The 17,594-nt window shown below is 33.7% G+C and overlaps 3 protein-coding genes across 4 annotated transcripts in view; 2 read left to right on the top strand and 1 right to left on the bottom strand.

Annotated features, from left to right (window-relative positions):
• The window catches only part of LOC111446773 (AP-5 complex subunit zeta-1-like), a 7,297-nt gene extending 2,530 nt beyond the window's left edge, over nt 1–4,767 (top strand). Inside the window, exons 4-17 of the mRNA XM_023085723.1 lie at nt 187–283; nt 713–756; nt 953–1,041; nt 1,153–1,244; nt 1,332–1,478; nt 1,828–1,975; nt 2,080–2,156; nt 2,644–2,715; nt 2,980–3,027; nt 3,111–3,238; nt 3,323–3,482; nt 3,681–3,888; nt 3,974–4,107; nt 4,525–4,767. Of these exons, the coding sequence (XP_022941491.1) occupies nt 187–283; nt 713–756; nt 953–1,041; nt 1,153–1,244; nt 1,332–1,478; nt 1,828–1,975; nt 2,080–2,156; nt 2,644–2,715; nt 2,980–3,027; nt 3,111–3,238; nt 3,323–3,482; nt 3,681–3,888; nt 3,974–4,023 (1,360 nt within the window). The 3' untranslated portion in view covers nt 4,024–4,107; nt 4,525–4,767. The remainder of the gene's footprint in view (nt 1–186; nt 284–712; nt 757–952; nt 1,042–1,152; nt 1,245–1,331; nt 1,479–1,827; nt 1,976–2,079; nt 2,157–2,643; nt 2,716–2,979; nt 3,028–3,110; nt 3,239–3,322; nt 3,483–3,680; nt 3,889–3,973; nt 4,108–4,524) is intronic.
• LOC111446772 (homeobox-leucine zipper protein MERISTEM L1-like) lies at nt 4,198–10,049 on the bottom strand. 2 transcript variants are annotated; one of them, XM_023085720.1, is made up of 10 exons: nt 9,958–10,049; nt 9,845–9,885; nt 7,733–8,272; nt 7,544–7,648; nt 6,854–7,054; nt 5,686–5,857; nt 5,533–5,586; nt 5,134–5,408; nt 4,785–4,880; nt 4,198–4,698 (listed from the first exon to the last, which is right to left on the bottom strand). In XM_023085720.1, the coding sequence occupies exons 3-10, from the start codon at nt 8,270–8,272 to the stop codon at nt 4,348–4,350; spliced, it is 1,794 nt and encodes a 597-aa protein (XP_022941488.1). In that variant the 5' UTR covers nt 9,845–9,885; nt 9,958–10,049; the 3' UTR covers nt 4,198–4,347. The 2 variants fall into 2 exon arrangements, with proteins under 2 accessions (XP_022941488.1, XP_022941489.1); XM_023085721.1 differs by lacking the exon at nt 5,533–5,586.
• A 5,280-nt stretch (nt 10,050–15,329) lies between these two features.
• Nucleotides 15,330–16,238, top strand: LOC111446469 (vascular-related unknown protein 4-like). The gene is made up of 3 exons (XM_023085304.1): nt 15,330–15,718; nt 15,858–15,914; nt 15,993–16,238. Exons 1-3 carry the CDS (start codon nt 15,365–15,367, stop codon nt 16,107–16,109), a joined length of 528 nt encoding a protein of 175 aa, XP_022941072.1. The 5' UTR covers nt 15,330–15,364; the 3' UTR covers nt 16,110–16,238.
• The last annotated feature ends 1,356 nt before the right edge of the window (nt 16,239–17,594 follow it).

Here is a 17,594-nt window from a genome sequence, read left to right as displayed (position 1 = left end):
AAAAAAAAAAAAAAAAAAAAAAAAAAAAAAAAAATCAAGTCCTAAGATCAAAAGGTGAAGTTCTATTGGACAACTATCTTTTCACTGTGTTATAGCATTGTTTGGTGGAAAACCCTCAGTTTCACATTAGTATATTCATATGTTGGCCATAATACACTCATCAATCTTATTCTAATATGATTACAGTGAGTTTGCAGATCTAATTGTTGCAGAAGCAGTTCTAGAATTTCTGAATACAAATCAGAATAAGTTTCTTACTTCTTTTCCTACATTATTGCCACAGGTATGAGTTGTTGACTTGTTTCTAATTTTTCACTCATACCAGTAACATCCGATTTTATTGTAAATTTTCTTCAGTCTGTTTTTGAAGAACTGAAATGTATACGGTTTTTCAAACATACAGGGGAAACAAATTTTCATTTGTATCAGTGTCATCTTTCCTCAACTTTTTTATTTATTTAGTTATTCTAAACAACACTACATATGAATCTGAAGTAAATGAGACATATCGATATAATATGCTGGTTAAGTGGCACTTTCCTTCCCTTTGGTGGCCACCAAATTGACAAATGTTGCACTTACCAAGTTTATAGCCACTTACTGTCAAAAGTGATCACGACTGCTGGGGCTTCTTTGGCCATTCATTGATTATAATTCACTGTAAGACTGGGAGAGAGAGATTTACCTCTAATTCAGATTGATCAATTTGCAGTTCTATCCATTGTTGCTAAAGCTGATTGCTTGGAATGGAGAAAAGTAAGTTGTTAAACAGAATTGTTTTTATTTGACTTCTATTTTCTCAATTTTTTTTTTAATTATTTCCACTCCTGGATGAACAAGTTCTAGAAATATAAACTTTGTTCTGGGTCAGGATTTTTGGACGTTGGTAATTATTTAAGTGGATGTAATTTGAAAACGAGAGCTAATTGGTGCCGTTGCTTTCTTGCTGCAGGTTAGAGAAACCATTTCTTAGAATCTTTCCAGCATTGATTTCTCCTGGGTCTTTCCTTCCAATGTTTCCATCTCTCATTGATTTCCCTAGTGAGTTCATGTTTTTCGGTCATTCCTTCTGTTATTTCCTTTTTTTTTCCGTACTTTCATTACACTGTTATTTGATTCCAAATTTCAACTTCTGTTGGTAATTGATTACAGTTTTAGTAGTCGCATTGGAAAGGGTAGAGCGCAGCTCAGGATCACTAGTTGGAAATAACATAGCTTCAATCCAGAAGAGTAAAGTTCCTGAGGTGATATCAGAATTCAGATCTCCAGAAAGCCCATGGATAAAAGTCCAATTCACAATATGTTATAATCCTCATGTTGTATTGGTACAGATGTTACTTGCACTCATGGATGAGGCTTACACTGGTTCAACCATTGGGGATGGAGGAGGAGACTCCGGAACCGAGGCTAGTAGCACAATAGATGTTGCTGATCCTCTCTTCCTCGAACTTTTGAAGGATGAAAATGATGGTCTTTCGGTAGGTGTCATTTCTCTGTCTATATTCTGAATTTTAGTGACTGGTTAACTGGAACTATCATAGCAAAGATTTAGACTATTTTATGGGAATACAATAATTTAAAATATGTTCACACGTACGCACTCACATTACATTTATAGCATAATTGCTTGTTTTATTTGTGTCTTAACCAACGTATTTGATAGAAACATTCCGCATGCTGCTCATTGCCCCTGAATAGTATAGCTTTTAATATGCGTCGCTTTGGCCTCAAAACTGCCTGAAGTGCTTGGGAAACTTTGTACCTACAGAATCTTTGTTTTGTAGCTGGATGACATAACTTTCTTGGGTTTATCTAATATTCTTTCAGGAACGACATTGGAATTCTCCTGGGATGACTGCAGTAATTCAGATTGCAATAAATACTGCTCAATCTGATAGGCTGAAACAAATGCTGAACGTGACACCTCGGATTCTTGATGTCTACTTTTCTGTGGCACTGCAAGATGTCAACAATTGTATGATGCTGCTTTTTGCGATTTCAGTTTGTTCCAGACTTTTTTTTTTGTTTATCTTAGTTGGTAGTTATTTTAGCTATTGATATTTTACCTTCCCTTTTCAGCTTTAATCTGTGCATTGATTCCTCTGCTTATGTCAAGAAACTCGACATTGTTACCTGACAAAGCTTTCTCCTATAAGGTGTGCCTCTGAATGTGGATTAAGTTATGTTCTTATTGTTGTTGGCTTTGCTGCGAATGGGTATTACACTTTGTATTAAATCAAATCACTTAGACATGTTTTCTGGACTGTTCGTTTTTGACAATCTTTAGTTGGTCATTCTGATGAGTTTGTTTCTTCATTTTATTTGTTTGAAAGTTTCCCCTTTTTATCCATTTTCATATCTGAAATACTACAGATACAGTTGTCTGATCAAGTTCGAATGCATGATGTTTATTTTTGGGACAAGCAGGACGTTTTTTGTTGGTTTTGACCAAAATTGACGTTTTTAGTTGTTTATCTGCAAATTCAAATTCCCTTTTCCCCTTATATTTGTATTTTTCTTTCCTTGAATCTATGATACTATTACTTGTAGGTATATCTTTTGTTGTCTAGAACATGGATTAAAATTTGCAGATCATAGTAGAATGTGAGGTTCAGAATTTGAACCTTTTAGGTATATTTGTAGGTTCGTAAGAGGCTCCTAGAATTTATGCTTGCTGCATTTCAGCGGTCTCCGGACTTCATTGCACTTCTCAAGGTAATTTGTACTGATAATTTATGGGCTCCTTGTTTTTGCTAATCAATGACAATGTTACTTCTAATAAGCTTTTCTCCTTTCCATTATAGTTTGTGAAGCACATCCAAACAATTCTGGACATTTCTTTTCCACTTATGATGAATATTTTATGAATGCATCATATTTTATGTTCGTACATGCTGAGCTCTTATTATTGGGTATCTTTTTGTTTCTTATCTATATCAAATTTCAGTTTTTTCTTTTATTTTTTTATTTTTTTTGCAGAAGCCTATAATCAATCGACTTGGTGAAGCATATGACAACCCTGCAAAGGTTGTTGCTTACATCTCTTATCCAGTAAAACAGATAAATGCAGCAACTGATTGTTGAATTACTTCCTCGTTTCATCTTTGTAGACAGAACTAGCACTTCAATTGTGTTGGGCCATTGGAGAACACGGTGGCGGTGGCAGATCTCACAAAGATGCATCCCGTGAACTTTTCGAGAGCTTAGAGTTGCTTTTATATGAAAATCTTTTATCGAGGTGGCTTTACGGCAACTACCCCTGCATTCATTTTCAAAACTTTCCATTTTTAATCTGCTGCTTCTCTTTGGTTTGCTTCCAAAGTCGTTTAGGTTTGAGACAGGACCCTGGTGACAATTCCAGTGGTGAAAGCTTCAGAAAGTCATCGCAGTCGAGGCTTCTTTGTTTTGTTATTACTGCCATTGCAAAACTAGCAACATACCACCGTGAATTACTACCGAGGGCACGGGTCTCATTGGGAAAGGTCTCTTTCTCCGCATTTAGCATTTAAAAATTTGGGCTGGAAGGATCTCAAAGTCTTGTAACTCTGTCCAAAATGATCAATGTTCTTTCATCTCTCTCCCCACCTTCTTGTGCTTGCTGCTCCTAGATGCAGGGGATTTGCAGAGAAGGTAAAATGGATATAAGTTGTTGACACTGCTGAATTAAATTACATGAACAGGTAGCTCGATCTCGAACCTCAGATGCGAGAGTCTGGACTCGGGCTCACGACTATCTAGGACTATTGAGTGACACTGGAATTTCGTTATCCATTTTGGGGCCTTCGAAACCTGCCAGTAAAGAAGCACATAACCCAGGCACTGTCAACTGGAGTCAAGGTGGAACTAAGATGGTTGCGCACATTCCATTTTACATTCTCCACGAACAAGGTCACCTTCTTCTTCTCCTTAGAAGAAACAGAGTAACCAATATCATGTAGACTAAGCCATGGATACTAATACTCTTCTCTTGCAGGTCCTCCTTTCCATGATTTCTCATTTTCAGATATTCTCCCAAGGAGATGATGAACGTCCTCCTTTAAGCTAAACCTGTAACTCATCCAGCTTTGCTCGTCTCAATGTCGTCAACGTCGCCGTCGAGAAATTGAGGTACTGTACCTTGTAGGAGTAATCAAATTCGACGCTTTCACATAAGAAATTGCGGAGAGTTTTTCCTCCACACTCAACAAGGAAAAGGGATGAAACCTATATGTAAATTATTACATAAACAGCTTGAAAGCCATTTATTTCAGCTTATATTGGGTGTCAAACTTCACCCATCTATAAGCACTTGTTGTCCTAAACACAGAAAGACAAGGTTTTTTCATACCAAGTATTACAATTCCTTATTTAAAATTGTTGTACTTGGAAAGCCTGTTTGATTGAGGCTACAGTTTCATTCATAATCCTATGCATGGAAACCATTGAATCAAATGGGATCCTTTCAGTAATTGAATGATCAACGATGTTGAGGGCCACTGTCACGATGCTACCATCAGCTTCAACTTCCTGTCCATTCATTTTCAGGTTATCTGGAAGTACAACAAAACCAGAAGACAAGATAGCCACATTATCTGGGTTTCCTCCACGTAAGAGTATCGACATGGCAAAGAGGTCAACAGGTGCATAGACTATATAAGATCCCGTTGCGTCGAAGTAACTCTCTTGCAGGTAGAAGATCTCGACTTTTCTCGGCGAAGACTACAAATATGGTAACTTTTCAAGTTAAAGTTTGAAGAGTTAAAGTGTTGCTGTGTAGGAAAAAAAAAATGAATCGACAAACTTACGTTCACTTGAATTATCGACACCCGGTTTCTCGAGTCGTTTCCATTGATAATGCAGGCAAGTTCCGTGATGACGTAACCAAATGAAAGGATGTCCCACTGCATATATGAACAAAGCTGTTGAGAACTAGTAGCACTTACAAACGTTGATAAAACCTATTTGAAGAACCTGTGAACTTATGAAGTCTCGAACTTCCCCAAACTCGGAGAAGTATTGCACTATTCTCAACATTACCTAGCTCGAACTATTTAGCTTTCATCATGAATTAGCTTCTTGTTCATGATATGGTTAAATGTTCGTGATATTTATGAAAACGAACCTTATATAACAATGCAAACTTGAATAACGTACCTTGTTTCGAGACTTCTCATGACGAAGGAACTGGAAAACTTCATTCGGATTGTTCGGAACTTGAGCTGAAGTAGCGAAGATCACCGATGTACACGGAGGACGTCCAGGATCATTCTCTTTGGCTTTCTGGGTCATAACCCTAATGTCATGAGGTCCAGGAATGGGAATTTTCATCCATGGATTTTCTTTAGAACCACTCACAACATTATAAAAGGTCCTTGTCATTCTCTCAGCCAACTTCAACACGCTAAGCCTTCCAGCTTGTAGTATCGAAACTACATTAACATCATCAAAAAAAAAAAAAAAAACATGTTATAAGGTTCGGTTGGATATACTCATTTACGTGTTTATCGGTCCCTCAATTTAAAAAAGTTTCAGATAAGTCCTCAAAGTTTTAACCTTGTGTCTTATTGGTTCCCGAACTTTCACTTTTATGTCTAACGAGCCCTGGATCTATTAGAAATCCATATAAAAATTCAGGGACTAATTTGAAATTTGAACTAATTGTAATGACGGGAATTAGAATATGAACGTAATGATAAAGTTAAGTACCCCCATTGATTGTTGAAGTGCTCTTGGCTTCTAAAGTAGTTAGCCAAATGCAGTGTCTAACCAGAGAAGAAACCCATCTCTTTGCACCAAATGCCAAACCAGAGTTGATATATGGTTGGAACATTGGTTGAACACATCTGTTGTCAACTTCCACATGTTCAACCCACATGACCTAAACAAAATATTCAAACAACAGCCCTAAATTATCAAGTGATTTTGTAAGAAGAAGAAGCAATGAAACGTCATTTTAACGAGGAATAAGAAACAAGAAACAAGAAACAACAGGTACTTAACACGGGTTTTTCTTTTCATAAAAGAGAAACAAGAATGAAAAAAAAAACGAAGAATAAGACACGAGAAATAACATGTTCCAGAAAACGTGGAATAGGAATGTAACAGCCCAAGCCCACCGCTATAAGATATTGTACTCTTTGAGCTTTTCCTTTTGGGTTTCCCCTCAAAATTTTGAAAACGTGTATACTATGGAGAGGTTTCTCCACACCCTTATAAAGAATGTTTCGTTTCCCTCTCCAAATGATGTGGGATTTCAAAAAGAAAGAACAGGTACTAAATACGTGGAATAAGCTAAGAAACAAGAAACAACAGGTATTAAATACGAATTTTCTTCCTACAAAAAAAAGAAACATGATTAAAACAACAAGTATCAAACATGGATTTTTTTCTTTTCATAAAAGAGAAACAAGAATAAAAAAAAATAAAGCATAAGACACCATAAACAACATCGTTCCAAAAACATCACATAAGAATGAAACATCCCAAGTCCACTACTAGCAGATATTGTCCTTTGTAAACTTTTCCTCAAGGTTTTTAAAGTACGGTTGCTAGAAAGAGGTTTCCACACCCTTATAAAAAAGGTTTCGTTCCGTTCTCCAACCGATGTGGGATCTCAGACAAAAACAAGAAACAACAAGTACTAAACACGGTTTTCTTTCAACAAAAAGAGAAACATAATTAAAAAAAACATGGAATAAGAAACAAGATACAAGATCAAAACAACGCGAGACAAGAAACAAGAACTTGAACCGTAGGTATTTAAACTCAAACCAAGAAACGAGAAACAATTATCGAAAAAGAGAGACAATACGATACTCGAAGCTCTATGTATATGCTACGATACTCGAAGATCGAGAAAGAAAATACACAAAACCTTAGAGATTCCATCAGGACATGCTTGGATCAAACAGCCAGAGGGTTTTCTACAAAAGCCAATGGATGGGTAAGGGAAGAGATCTTCCAAGGAAATATCAACAACTCCCCATGTGTAGGGAGCTAATTGCTTGCAAAACCTCCCAAAGTAGCTCTCTCTTGTCTCTACAAGTGGTGAGGCGAGCTGAAACTCAGCTGTCATCTGCCCACAAAAACCCCCAACATCATTAAAAAAAACAAAACAAAACATACAACCAACCTTATCCATAGAAACCCTAATCTCTGATCATGTCCAAGGGTATTTTCAGACATGTTCTTACTAAGAGTATACGAGAAACGTACCGGAAATATACGAAGAGAATTACATGAAACCATGCCAATATAGAGCGATATGAGAGCAATAGGTTTGTTGGGGTTCGACCAAACGTACCATGTCGTATGAAGATTTAAAAACCGTCAAAGATTTTGAAAATTTTGAGCTACTTTCAAATCTAATCCAAGTTTTTATTTTTTTTAAAAAAAATTAGAATTTGACAAAAAAAAAAAATTTAATTTTCTTTTAGAACGAGGAGAACCCTGTAATAAAAAGTTATCGAACCCAACATACCTCTTAAAAAATTAAATGATAATGAAGTGATGATGTAATGATGATGTTCTTGTTGTCGAAGAACGAAAATTAAATTTGTGTTACCACTTGCAAAGTTCCATCGTAAGTCCCTCCCGGTCCCATTGATGACCACATTTGAAGAATTGCTGCTCTTGAAACAATGTCGGAGAAGACAAGTGACCATTGTTCCTAAGAACGAACGAACAAACGAACAAACAACGTTAAAACTCTCAAAAAAAAAAATCAAATAAAAAAAAAACATAAACAACTAACCAAATCCATCAAAAACCCAACAATGCTGAGTGGATCCACTTTGACAAATTCAGTTTGTCTTGAAAACTCAGTTTGAAGATAGTGTTGTTGTTGTTGTTGATTGTCTTTAAAGCCCAAATTTGTGTTGTTGTTGATGTTGGATTCAGTGTCGGATTTGGTGTTGAAAAGATCGAAGTCAAGAAGGCTGGAAGAAGGAGGCTCTCCAACCTCAACCATTTTCATTATATCCAACAATGTATAGTAAGATTCAGCTTCTTCATTTTGTTGGGGCATCCATAGAGGATCTCCATCAAGAGCTGCTTTTATGAGCTCGTCCATCGCCGTGTCGGCCAGGTCGGCGATTCTCGAAAAGTTTGCCTCCGTGCACACCGACACCGCCATCAGAAGGTCGCTCGCTCTATGGAGCTCGTTACCTTTTACATTCGAGTTTGAGTTTGATGCTGATTGATCGAAGATGTTAAAGTTTGAGGCACATTGAGGAGAGTTGGATGTGTGAGAAGAGCCAGCACCTTCATTGTATTGTGGGTAATTGTTGTCCATCTGTGATTATGAACATAACATAAAACTATCACATTCGAAAAATCGAAAGACGAACACGTAAAGGAAAAAATAAACTAATTAATTAATAATAAAACGTTATACAGATCAAGAGATGAACACGTTTAGAAAAATTACTAACTGGGTAGTAGTAATACTTATCAAAAGACAAACACGTCAAAGAAAAAACATTAACTGATTAGCAGTAACACGTTACGAGAAAACCACTGACTAGTTAGCTACATATATACATATCAAGAGATGAACGCATTAAGGAAAAATTACTAACTGGGTAGTAGTAATACTTATTAAAAGACGAACATGTTAAAGAAAAAAACATTAACTGATTAGCAGTAACACGTTACGAGAAAACTACTAACTAGTTAGCTACATATATACATATCAAGAGATGAACACGTTAAGAAAAAATTACTAACTGGGTAGTAGTAATACTTATCAAAAGACGAATATGTCAAAGAAAAAAACATTAATTGATTAGCAGTAACACGTTACGAGAAAACTACTAACTAGTTAGCTACATATATACATATAAAGAGATGAACACGTTAAGAAAAAACCACCAACTCGTTAGTGGTAATACTTATCAAAAGATGAACAAGTGATGAACACATATACATATCAACTGACGATGAACAAGTTAATAAAAGGCAATAACTAGGGAGTAGTAACACGTAATTATTAAAAGATGAATATGTTAAAGAAAAAAAAGACTAACTAACTAGTAGTGACACACTACGAGACAATCACTAGCTAATTAGCAACATATATACATATCAACAGATAGAACACGTTACGAAAAAAAATCACTAACAAATTAGTAGTAACACATACTTGTCAAAAGATGAACACGTTAAAGAAAAAATAAAATTTGTTGTTCTCGTACACATAGTTAAGTAACACATACTTGAGATTTGTAGTTCTCGTATAGTTTTTGTAGATTTCGTTTAGGGTTTGAATCCTCTTATATTAAAAATAAAATATTTTGATCAAATTTGATGACGTTTTCATTTCGAAACCCTAGTCTTATAAATCACAAAAAAAATAAATCCAGAATGTATTTGAAGTATTATAAAGTTTTAAAAGAACAAGATTAGGGTTAAAAAGAGATGATGATGAACATGCATGATCCTTTTCCATTTCTCCCAGAAATCAAAAATCAAACTTGATTCCTCAATTTCTTAGAGATTCTAGGTCAAAGACATGACTAAGTTCTTCGTGTTCTTGTTCTTGTTTTATGTTTTTAGAGAAGAATCAAAACTTGACCTAAATAAAAAACATGCAACAACAACATTAATACAGGTTAAAAATTTTAGGGTTTTTTCCACCAAATGATCATAATCATGAACTAATTCCTCAATTTTTCCCCCTTTTCCTTCTCGGTTGTTGTTGTTGTTCTTCGTGTTCTTGTTTGTGTTCTTCATGTTCTTATTTTTTTTTTTAAAAGAAGAATCAAAACTTGACCTAAATTAAAAAAAAAAAAAAAAAAAACATGTAACAACATCAAAGCGGGTTTAAAAAATTAGGGTTTTGATCAAAATCAAACCAAGATTTTACCTTCACAATCCCTTGAACCTTGAATTTCTTGCAGTAAATCCTGCAAAAGATCAAAATCAACTCAAGAACAAAGATCAAAAAAACAAAAAACAAAAAACAAAAAAACACAATACCCTTTGAGAATTATGGATCGAAATGGGTATATTGTGAGTGAATGAAGAAGGTGTTAATATATATATAGTGAAAAAAATGCCTCGTGGTTTTTGCCTGACCGGAGAATACGATGAACATGTTCAGCTTTGTGGACTGTGGGTTTCCATATATGATTTTTCCAGTCAGGGTTTCCAGATGAACTGCACTCCTGCCCACGTGTCACATCTGACGTGGCTCTTCTTTTCACTCTCATTGGCTCTTTACTCTCCTCTAAACGCTTCTCTTCGGGATTCTTCACTCTTTCTTCCTGACTTCAAAACTCTTACGTGGCACTTTCCTTTATCAAACTATAATATATATATATATATATATATATATATATATATATATATATATATATATATATATATATATATTTTAATTCAATCACCGTAAAATTTAAAATATAATTAACAAACTTATATACTGATTTATCTCTATATCTTATAAATAATTAATTAATTTCTTTTTGGAGATTTTATTTTCATTTTAGATTGGGTTTTAAAAACGGGATCTTGTGGGTAGTCAATAGAGCTGGTTCGTATAAGAGGTAGTGCCCCTGACATAGGATAACTCTATGGATAAATTGAGTTCAAATAAATGAAAATATTATAAATTATAATTGGGTCAGTTCGCTAGATTAGGTTGAACCCAACGTATCTTAATTTATAAATTTTAAAGGATATATTGAAATGGAATTATAAATTTTAATTAAATGTAACCGTTTACTCTTACTAAAAATAAAAGTGTGAATAAATGACGGGAATTAGAGATATTTCTACTTATAGTCGTATTAATGTAATTTTGATTAGGATGGACAAATATTGTTACGGATCAGACCTGCTATTAATGTAGGTATTTCTGTCGAGTGGATCTGCAGCTCAAATTAGGGCCGGACAAATATTGTTATCTGCGATCTATTCAATGCTGGAATCAGACGTGTTATTAATGTGGGTATTTCCGTCGCTCAAATTAAAGCTATGAAACAAATAGCCGACAAATAAAAATTGGAATTAGCTCAATTTGTCGAATTAGAAGCCTTTGCGCAATTCGCTTATGATCTCGATAAAGCTACTCAGAATCCATTGTCAAGAGGTCAACGATGATGACTATTTATATTGGAAAACCAACCCAATTATGGTTGGGTCGGGTTGGGTTGAGAGTGAAAATTTTACAATTTGAACCATTAGGGTTGGATCTAAAAAACGTCTCAACCTGACCTAATCCAACCCACGACACTCGTATATATAGACTAGGTTAAAAAGAAGAAAATAAAATAAGATGTATTTGACGGATAGACTTTCGAACACTTTAATAATACTCGTAAAATTATTGCAATATCTAAATACTTAAATTGCATCACTATTGACTAATTTTAATAAATTTTCCATTTATTAAACTAATCACATAGCAATTAGTATTAATATATTTTAATCAAACCAAATCTGAGTAAATCTTCAAACTTAAGAATGTCATAAGAGAAATAAAAAGTCAAAGATCAAAAGTCAAAGATAATACAAATTTTATAAAGAAATTAAACAATTTCATCACTCTTTACACATCATGCTGAATTAGAACAAAATAATAATAATAATAATAATAAAATCAATTTATGATAAATATTAAAATATTATACGGGTTTGGAAAATGCTTTCAAAAATAATTTTCTATGATTGACTCACCATAAAGAAACGTGCATGTTATCGGTATCTGTAGTAACTATCAATTATTGTAAGCCTTTCAGAACCATCATGTAACAACTCATACCCGGGATTCAGCGCCTACGTGCCCTGGTATTCCCCTGCATCTCTTGCGACATGGTCATCTTACCTACTCCTCGTTTCTTAAGAGTGAATACTGTTCCTATAAACCAACACGAGTTCTTTCAGCATGCTTTGTCCAGTATTCACGTGTTTTATCCTCACTATCATGTGAATTGAAAATAATGTTAGTGATTGACATGGCCCTGATACTATGAGAATGTTTGCATGATCACCGCATTTAAATTGTGTGAAAGTTATCTTATTTATAATCAAATAAATTACAAAAACACGGAAAAATAATAAATAGAAAGACACGTGTTCTTTTGTAAACTATAATTTTGTAGTAAATATCATTAAAGTACGAAGAACATAAAACGTGTTCTTTTGTAACATGTTTTTGTATCGTTTGTCGCATAAACTCATAAATTTAAATTTTATTAAAATTACTAACTAAACATTTGTTTAATTAATTACTTAAATTTTAACTTAAGAATAATAATTAGAAGAACATTCCAATTTTTATGCTTGGATTCTCTTGGTATTGAATTCAAAGTGGGAATTTGTTTATTTAGTTGAGGGCATCTGATGACGTGGAAAAGTTAGTTAATTATGTTCTAAATTTTATTTTTTAAAAAACAACATTCATTATAAATTGATTTAGAGAAAAAAATAATTATGTTTTGTTTTTTAACCTTTGACAATGAAAGTCACTAATTTAATAATAATAATAATAATAATAATTTTTAAATTTCCTCGTCAGCAGGTACGACACAACTTTATAAAAAAAATATAATTCTAATTTCGTTTCAGCCAATATTTTATATTTTTTTATTATATTATTCTATCGAAGTCAATATGCTAATCATTAATCCTTCCAAATTTTCCTTAAAAAATGTTCTTAAAAAACAGCAGGGCCTTGTCGTTTTAACATTTGAAATTAGTTCAAATAAATAATTTGGTTTTTAATTAATAAATAAATTTGTTTGTTATTATAAAATATAAAAATTAAGATCAATGTAACCGTGCATACCCAAGATTCAGATCATAATTTGAAATCTGGATTCGGTAATTATACGCCTAGGTATTCTGCTCATTTCATGATCACAAGCTACTGAATCTTTACGAGTCTTCTTTATAAAGAGAATTATTTTAAGAATTTTTTTTCTTCATCCATGCATTAAATGTCGTCCATATTTGTTTATCCCGACACTGCAATTCTCCTCTTCTTAGGAACTGGAGTCTCTAAAAGTCACCTAATTTTTTAACAGCTCAGGATAAGATGATACTCTTTATGTCATCTTCTATTTCCCAGATTACCCTAATCTCATCTTAGTTCTTGTTCATGCCTGTATAGAGATTTAAATCTATAAATCACTTTATAGCTCTAATCAGAATATTTAGTAGAACGAGAATACTAAATTTTCTTCTTGAGGGCATTTTCGTCATTGGGTACGTAAATCTGTAACACGCAAATCATACTCTTGAATTAAACGTCCTAATCATCAATATTTATTAGATTATGATACGTTTTAACATTTTTTTTTTTTTTTTTGTATAACAAATGGGGTCTGAACATGGTAAATTCCAACCTCAAAAGAAAAAAATGCAGGTTAATTACGGTTGAGTTATGCTCACCCGTGATTTATAAGATTGAAAAAGACATTAAATAAAGTAGAACATCGGAGAAAATAAGAATTTTGTATTCAACAAACGATTGACATTTACAGCCGCAAATCATGACTTCAATTTAGAAACAGTAAAATAAAGTTGTCCCTACGTAATGTCATCGAATTCAACGATGGTAACATTAATTGTTACAGTCATTAAGTCGAACGCATTAAGTTGATAGTTCAATTTCGACTGAACTAAAGAAGAAAAAAAAACTAAGCATAAAATTGATATTGCAAAAAAAAAAAAAAAAAAAAAAAAAAGAAAACTTGTGTGGGAACAAGTTGTTAAAGCTGTTTGGGAAGCTGATTTAAGGTTAATATCCACCCAAAAAAAAATTAATTGCTATGAATGATAAATATCAATTCTTTTTCGTTTGCTATTTTTGGTGGAGATGGAAAAACAAAGTTGTGTTAAACACATCTAGAATGGTTGCATTTTCTATACTTTCTCCTTAATTAGCATTATCAAGTAGATTTAAGGTAGAGATGTAAATAGTTTTTTTTAAGGATATTTATCAATTTTTTATGCACATTCAACTAGAAGAAAAATAGACATGGTTGATATGAGGTATCCAAAATATGACATAAAATTATGAAACCGTGACTTGAGATTGAGCGAAGTGGGAGATTCACGATGAGGAAAGTACATAAATTTTAAAAACAAATCTAGACTTTTCTCNAAAAAAAAAAAAAAAAAAAAAAAAAAAAAAAAAAAAAAAAAAAAAAAAAAAAAAAAACGGTTTCATATGTTAATATGTTTCATAAGATAAAGGCTAACGTGTTTCATAAGATAAGGTTAATATATTTTTTATTTCAATATCTAACAGTAAAATCTTAAATTTATGGTCTAATTAGCGGTAAGACCTCATATTGGTTGGAGGAACAAGTATTCTTTGTAAAAGTGTGAAACCTCTCCTTAACAGACACATTTTAAAATCATGAGATAGCCATACGTAACGGGCTAAAAATGACAATATCTGCTAATTGTAGTCTTAAGTTGCTACAGTTGGTGTTATAGCCGGTCACCAGATAGTGTGAAGTACTAGTTGGAATAGGGTTAGACCCTCTTTATACTCGATGCATAATAGGGAAGCCCAGAAGGAAAAATCCAAAAATCTTGAGCGGAAACTCGGAAGGGAAAGCCCAAAGAAAACAATATCTAGACGAGTATCGATTTCGATGCATAACTTTGAAATATGCATTTTAAAACTGTGAGGCTAACGACGAAACGTAACAAGCTAAAGTGGACAATATTTACTATGCTATGGACAATATCGGCTAACAATCACTTAGAGTGCTATATTAACTAACTAGAAGTAGCTCTCCCATTGATAAAATTTATTTTTTCTCACGTGATTTTAATCAAAATTGTTTTTTTTTATAGAAAGTAAACAGTAATTCACGTTGACATTTGAGTAAATACGAGGTATATGAATGAACCGAGACCATATCCGAAGAGAGCGATCCTGAGCCAAAAATGGCTAAGAAAAGCTAGAATTAAAAGAAACTATTTATACCAATAAGGAGCTATGCATCTTCCTTTTGGGTGCCTAAATCACAGGAACCATAGGATGACCTCTCGGGAATTTTCCACGAAACATGTAAGTGATGACAAAACATGTTGAAAAGACTCGTGTTGATTTGTGGGAATAGTCTTCACTCTTAGAAACAAAAAATAAGTAATGTGACCATCTGAGAAGAGATATCAGGGTCATCCGTGCCTGATCAGAATTTATCTGGATTTTGAATTCTGTTTCAAATCTCGAACACCAGACCTAAATTTTATTAAAAGTAAATAAATTAAATCTTCTCTCTCTTAATAGCAAGAATAAACCTATATATCCAAACTGCGAATTTCCCAAAACAAGAGGGACCAATATGCAATTTTGGAACTTTCCATACCATTATTTATAACTTCCCTTCAAAACCCCATTCTTCATCTCTCTCTTTCCTTTATGGCCAAAGAAAACTCCACCAGTAACTCCGTCTGCCACGGCGGCGATCAGTCGCCGGAGGAGAGTGGCTGGACCATCTACTTCCAAGATTTCCTCAACACCAACCACCCTGCTCACTATCCTGCCTCCTCCTCTTCTCATCCGTCTCCCGATCAAAGCTACTCCGTCGCCGACGCCGCCTCCTCCATCGCCGATCACAAACTACCCGGCGACGACAACCGAGCTGCCATGGATCCCAATTTGAGCTGCAAAGATCATATCAACCTTTTCAAGAGAAGGAAGATGATCAAAGAGTTGTTGGTTGAAGATGAAGCTTTGGAGGATACAGCTAGCTCTCCGGTTAACAGTCCAAAGGTAAAATTTAAATTATGTATTAATTATAATTTTAATAGTTAAAAATATGAATAAATGATTGAATTTCACCGAACCCGAGTTTGAGTTAACAAATCTCGAGTTTTGTCTAATGGGTTTTCTTGGACGTGAAAATATGCAGGTTTCTGATGCAACTTTCTTCAGTAAGAACTCGGGACACAACGAGAACCAGATAAAGGTATGGAAGTACATGGTCGAAAATGATATTTTAATTTTTTAAAAAAGAAAATGATGGAAGTGTTGTTATTTTGGGCAGGTAAACGAGAGAAGAGAAATGGGTTTAGTTGGAATTGGAAATGAGTACAAAGAGTTGAAGAAAAGAGGGCTTTGCTTGGTACCTTTGTGTATGGTAATGAATTATTTGGCTCAATAATTGCCATCTCTCTCTTGTTTATGTGCATATTCATTGGATGAAGGCGCTATTGTGTACGATACCATGTCTAACACGTTGGTGTATCATTATTGTAATCAAATCGAGGCATTACAATATTTACTTTCTTATGATCGTCTTGATCTGAATCTTGGATATGGGTGTTACAAATAGTGTTAGAGCGATGTGTCTTTCAATAAGATGTAGTTCGAGAACGAACCCAAATGAAAGTTGGTGGGTATGTGACACGAGAGTAAACGAGGGTATATAAATGAACTAGGATCATATTTGAATGAAAACGGATCTGAGGATAGGATGCTAAAGAGGGTTTAAAACGAATTGAAACTTACTACCTATACCAATAAAGTGCACTTTCGTTTTCGGTGGCTCAATCATTGGATATTTTCACTCATAGAAGCTAGGAGTAGGTAAGGTGACTATGTCGTCTGGGATGTGTAGGAGAATACTGGGGTCATCAACTGTGGAATCTAAATTCTGGGTATGTGGCGTTACAAATGAAAAATAAATATCGACATTGAAAAGTTGTATTAATCCATGGACATTCATGTTCAAACGTCTCATGCTTCAGAATTGGAATTCAGATTCGATATTTGATAGCACAGACATTCTCCTATGACATGGTCATGAAATGTACTTATCTTGAATTGGTTCTAAAAGTGAATACTGTCTCTAGAGACCAACACAAACGTTTGTAGTGTTCTTAGCGTTCTTTGTCGTCATTCTTATACTTACGAGAAAATTTATAGAAAATCATTCAACATAGAATTACTCCAAAACAAGTCGACTTAAATTTAAAGTTTTTATGATTGAACTACCAAAAAATAAGATCCACCTTATTGGTATAGACAGTAACTTTTAATTTTTTAAAAGTTTTTCTTGGTCATCCTATTCTCATAATCCCTTTTATTCAGATATGATCTTGGTTCATTCATGTATTTCTTATTTACTCCGGTGTCACGTTAGAACATATATATTTTAAATCAAAATGTCAGATATCCAAATTATACACTAAAAAATTAATTTCTTCTACCGTTCAACAAGAAAAAGTATAACATACACCACATATGAAGTTATTCGTCGATTCAACTTTCTTTTAAATTTCTTTAGAGAATAAAGGGTGTTCTCAATTCGACTGTTCGGGTCGCCAAAAAAATTACATATTTATAAAAGTAGAACTCATATTTTATACAAAATAGGGTGCAACCAGCAATTTTGTAGAATAGGAGGACTAAAAGAAAATTTTTTGTTGAAGATTCCTTCCAATTTGATTATTTTTTATTCCATAATAGGTCCAACAATTTTTCTTTATTTAAATAATGGACTTGAGAAATTTCTATAAGAATATTTTGTTTTTGTATTTTAATATGAAAAAAAGGAGCAAGTTTAATGTTTTTTCAAAAAAGAAAAAGTATCTTGAGCTTACGGCTATACATAACGAGTCAAATCGGACAATATCTATTAGCAGTG

This window comes from Cucurbita moschata, unplaced genomic scaffold (genome assembly GCF_002738365.1).
Source record: "Cucurbita moschata cultivar Rifu unplaced genomic scaffold, Cmos_1.0 Cmo_Scf00008, whole genome shotgun sequence".
In the NCBI taxonomy this organism is placed as follows: Eukaryota; Viridiplantae; Streptophyta; class Magnoliopsida; order Cucurbitales; family Cucurbitaceae; genus Cucurbita; species Cucurbita moschata.
The sequence above is the reverse complement of the archived record's forward strand: the minus strand, read 5'-3'. Positions and strand labels throughout refer to the sequence as shown.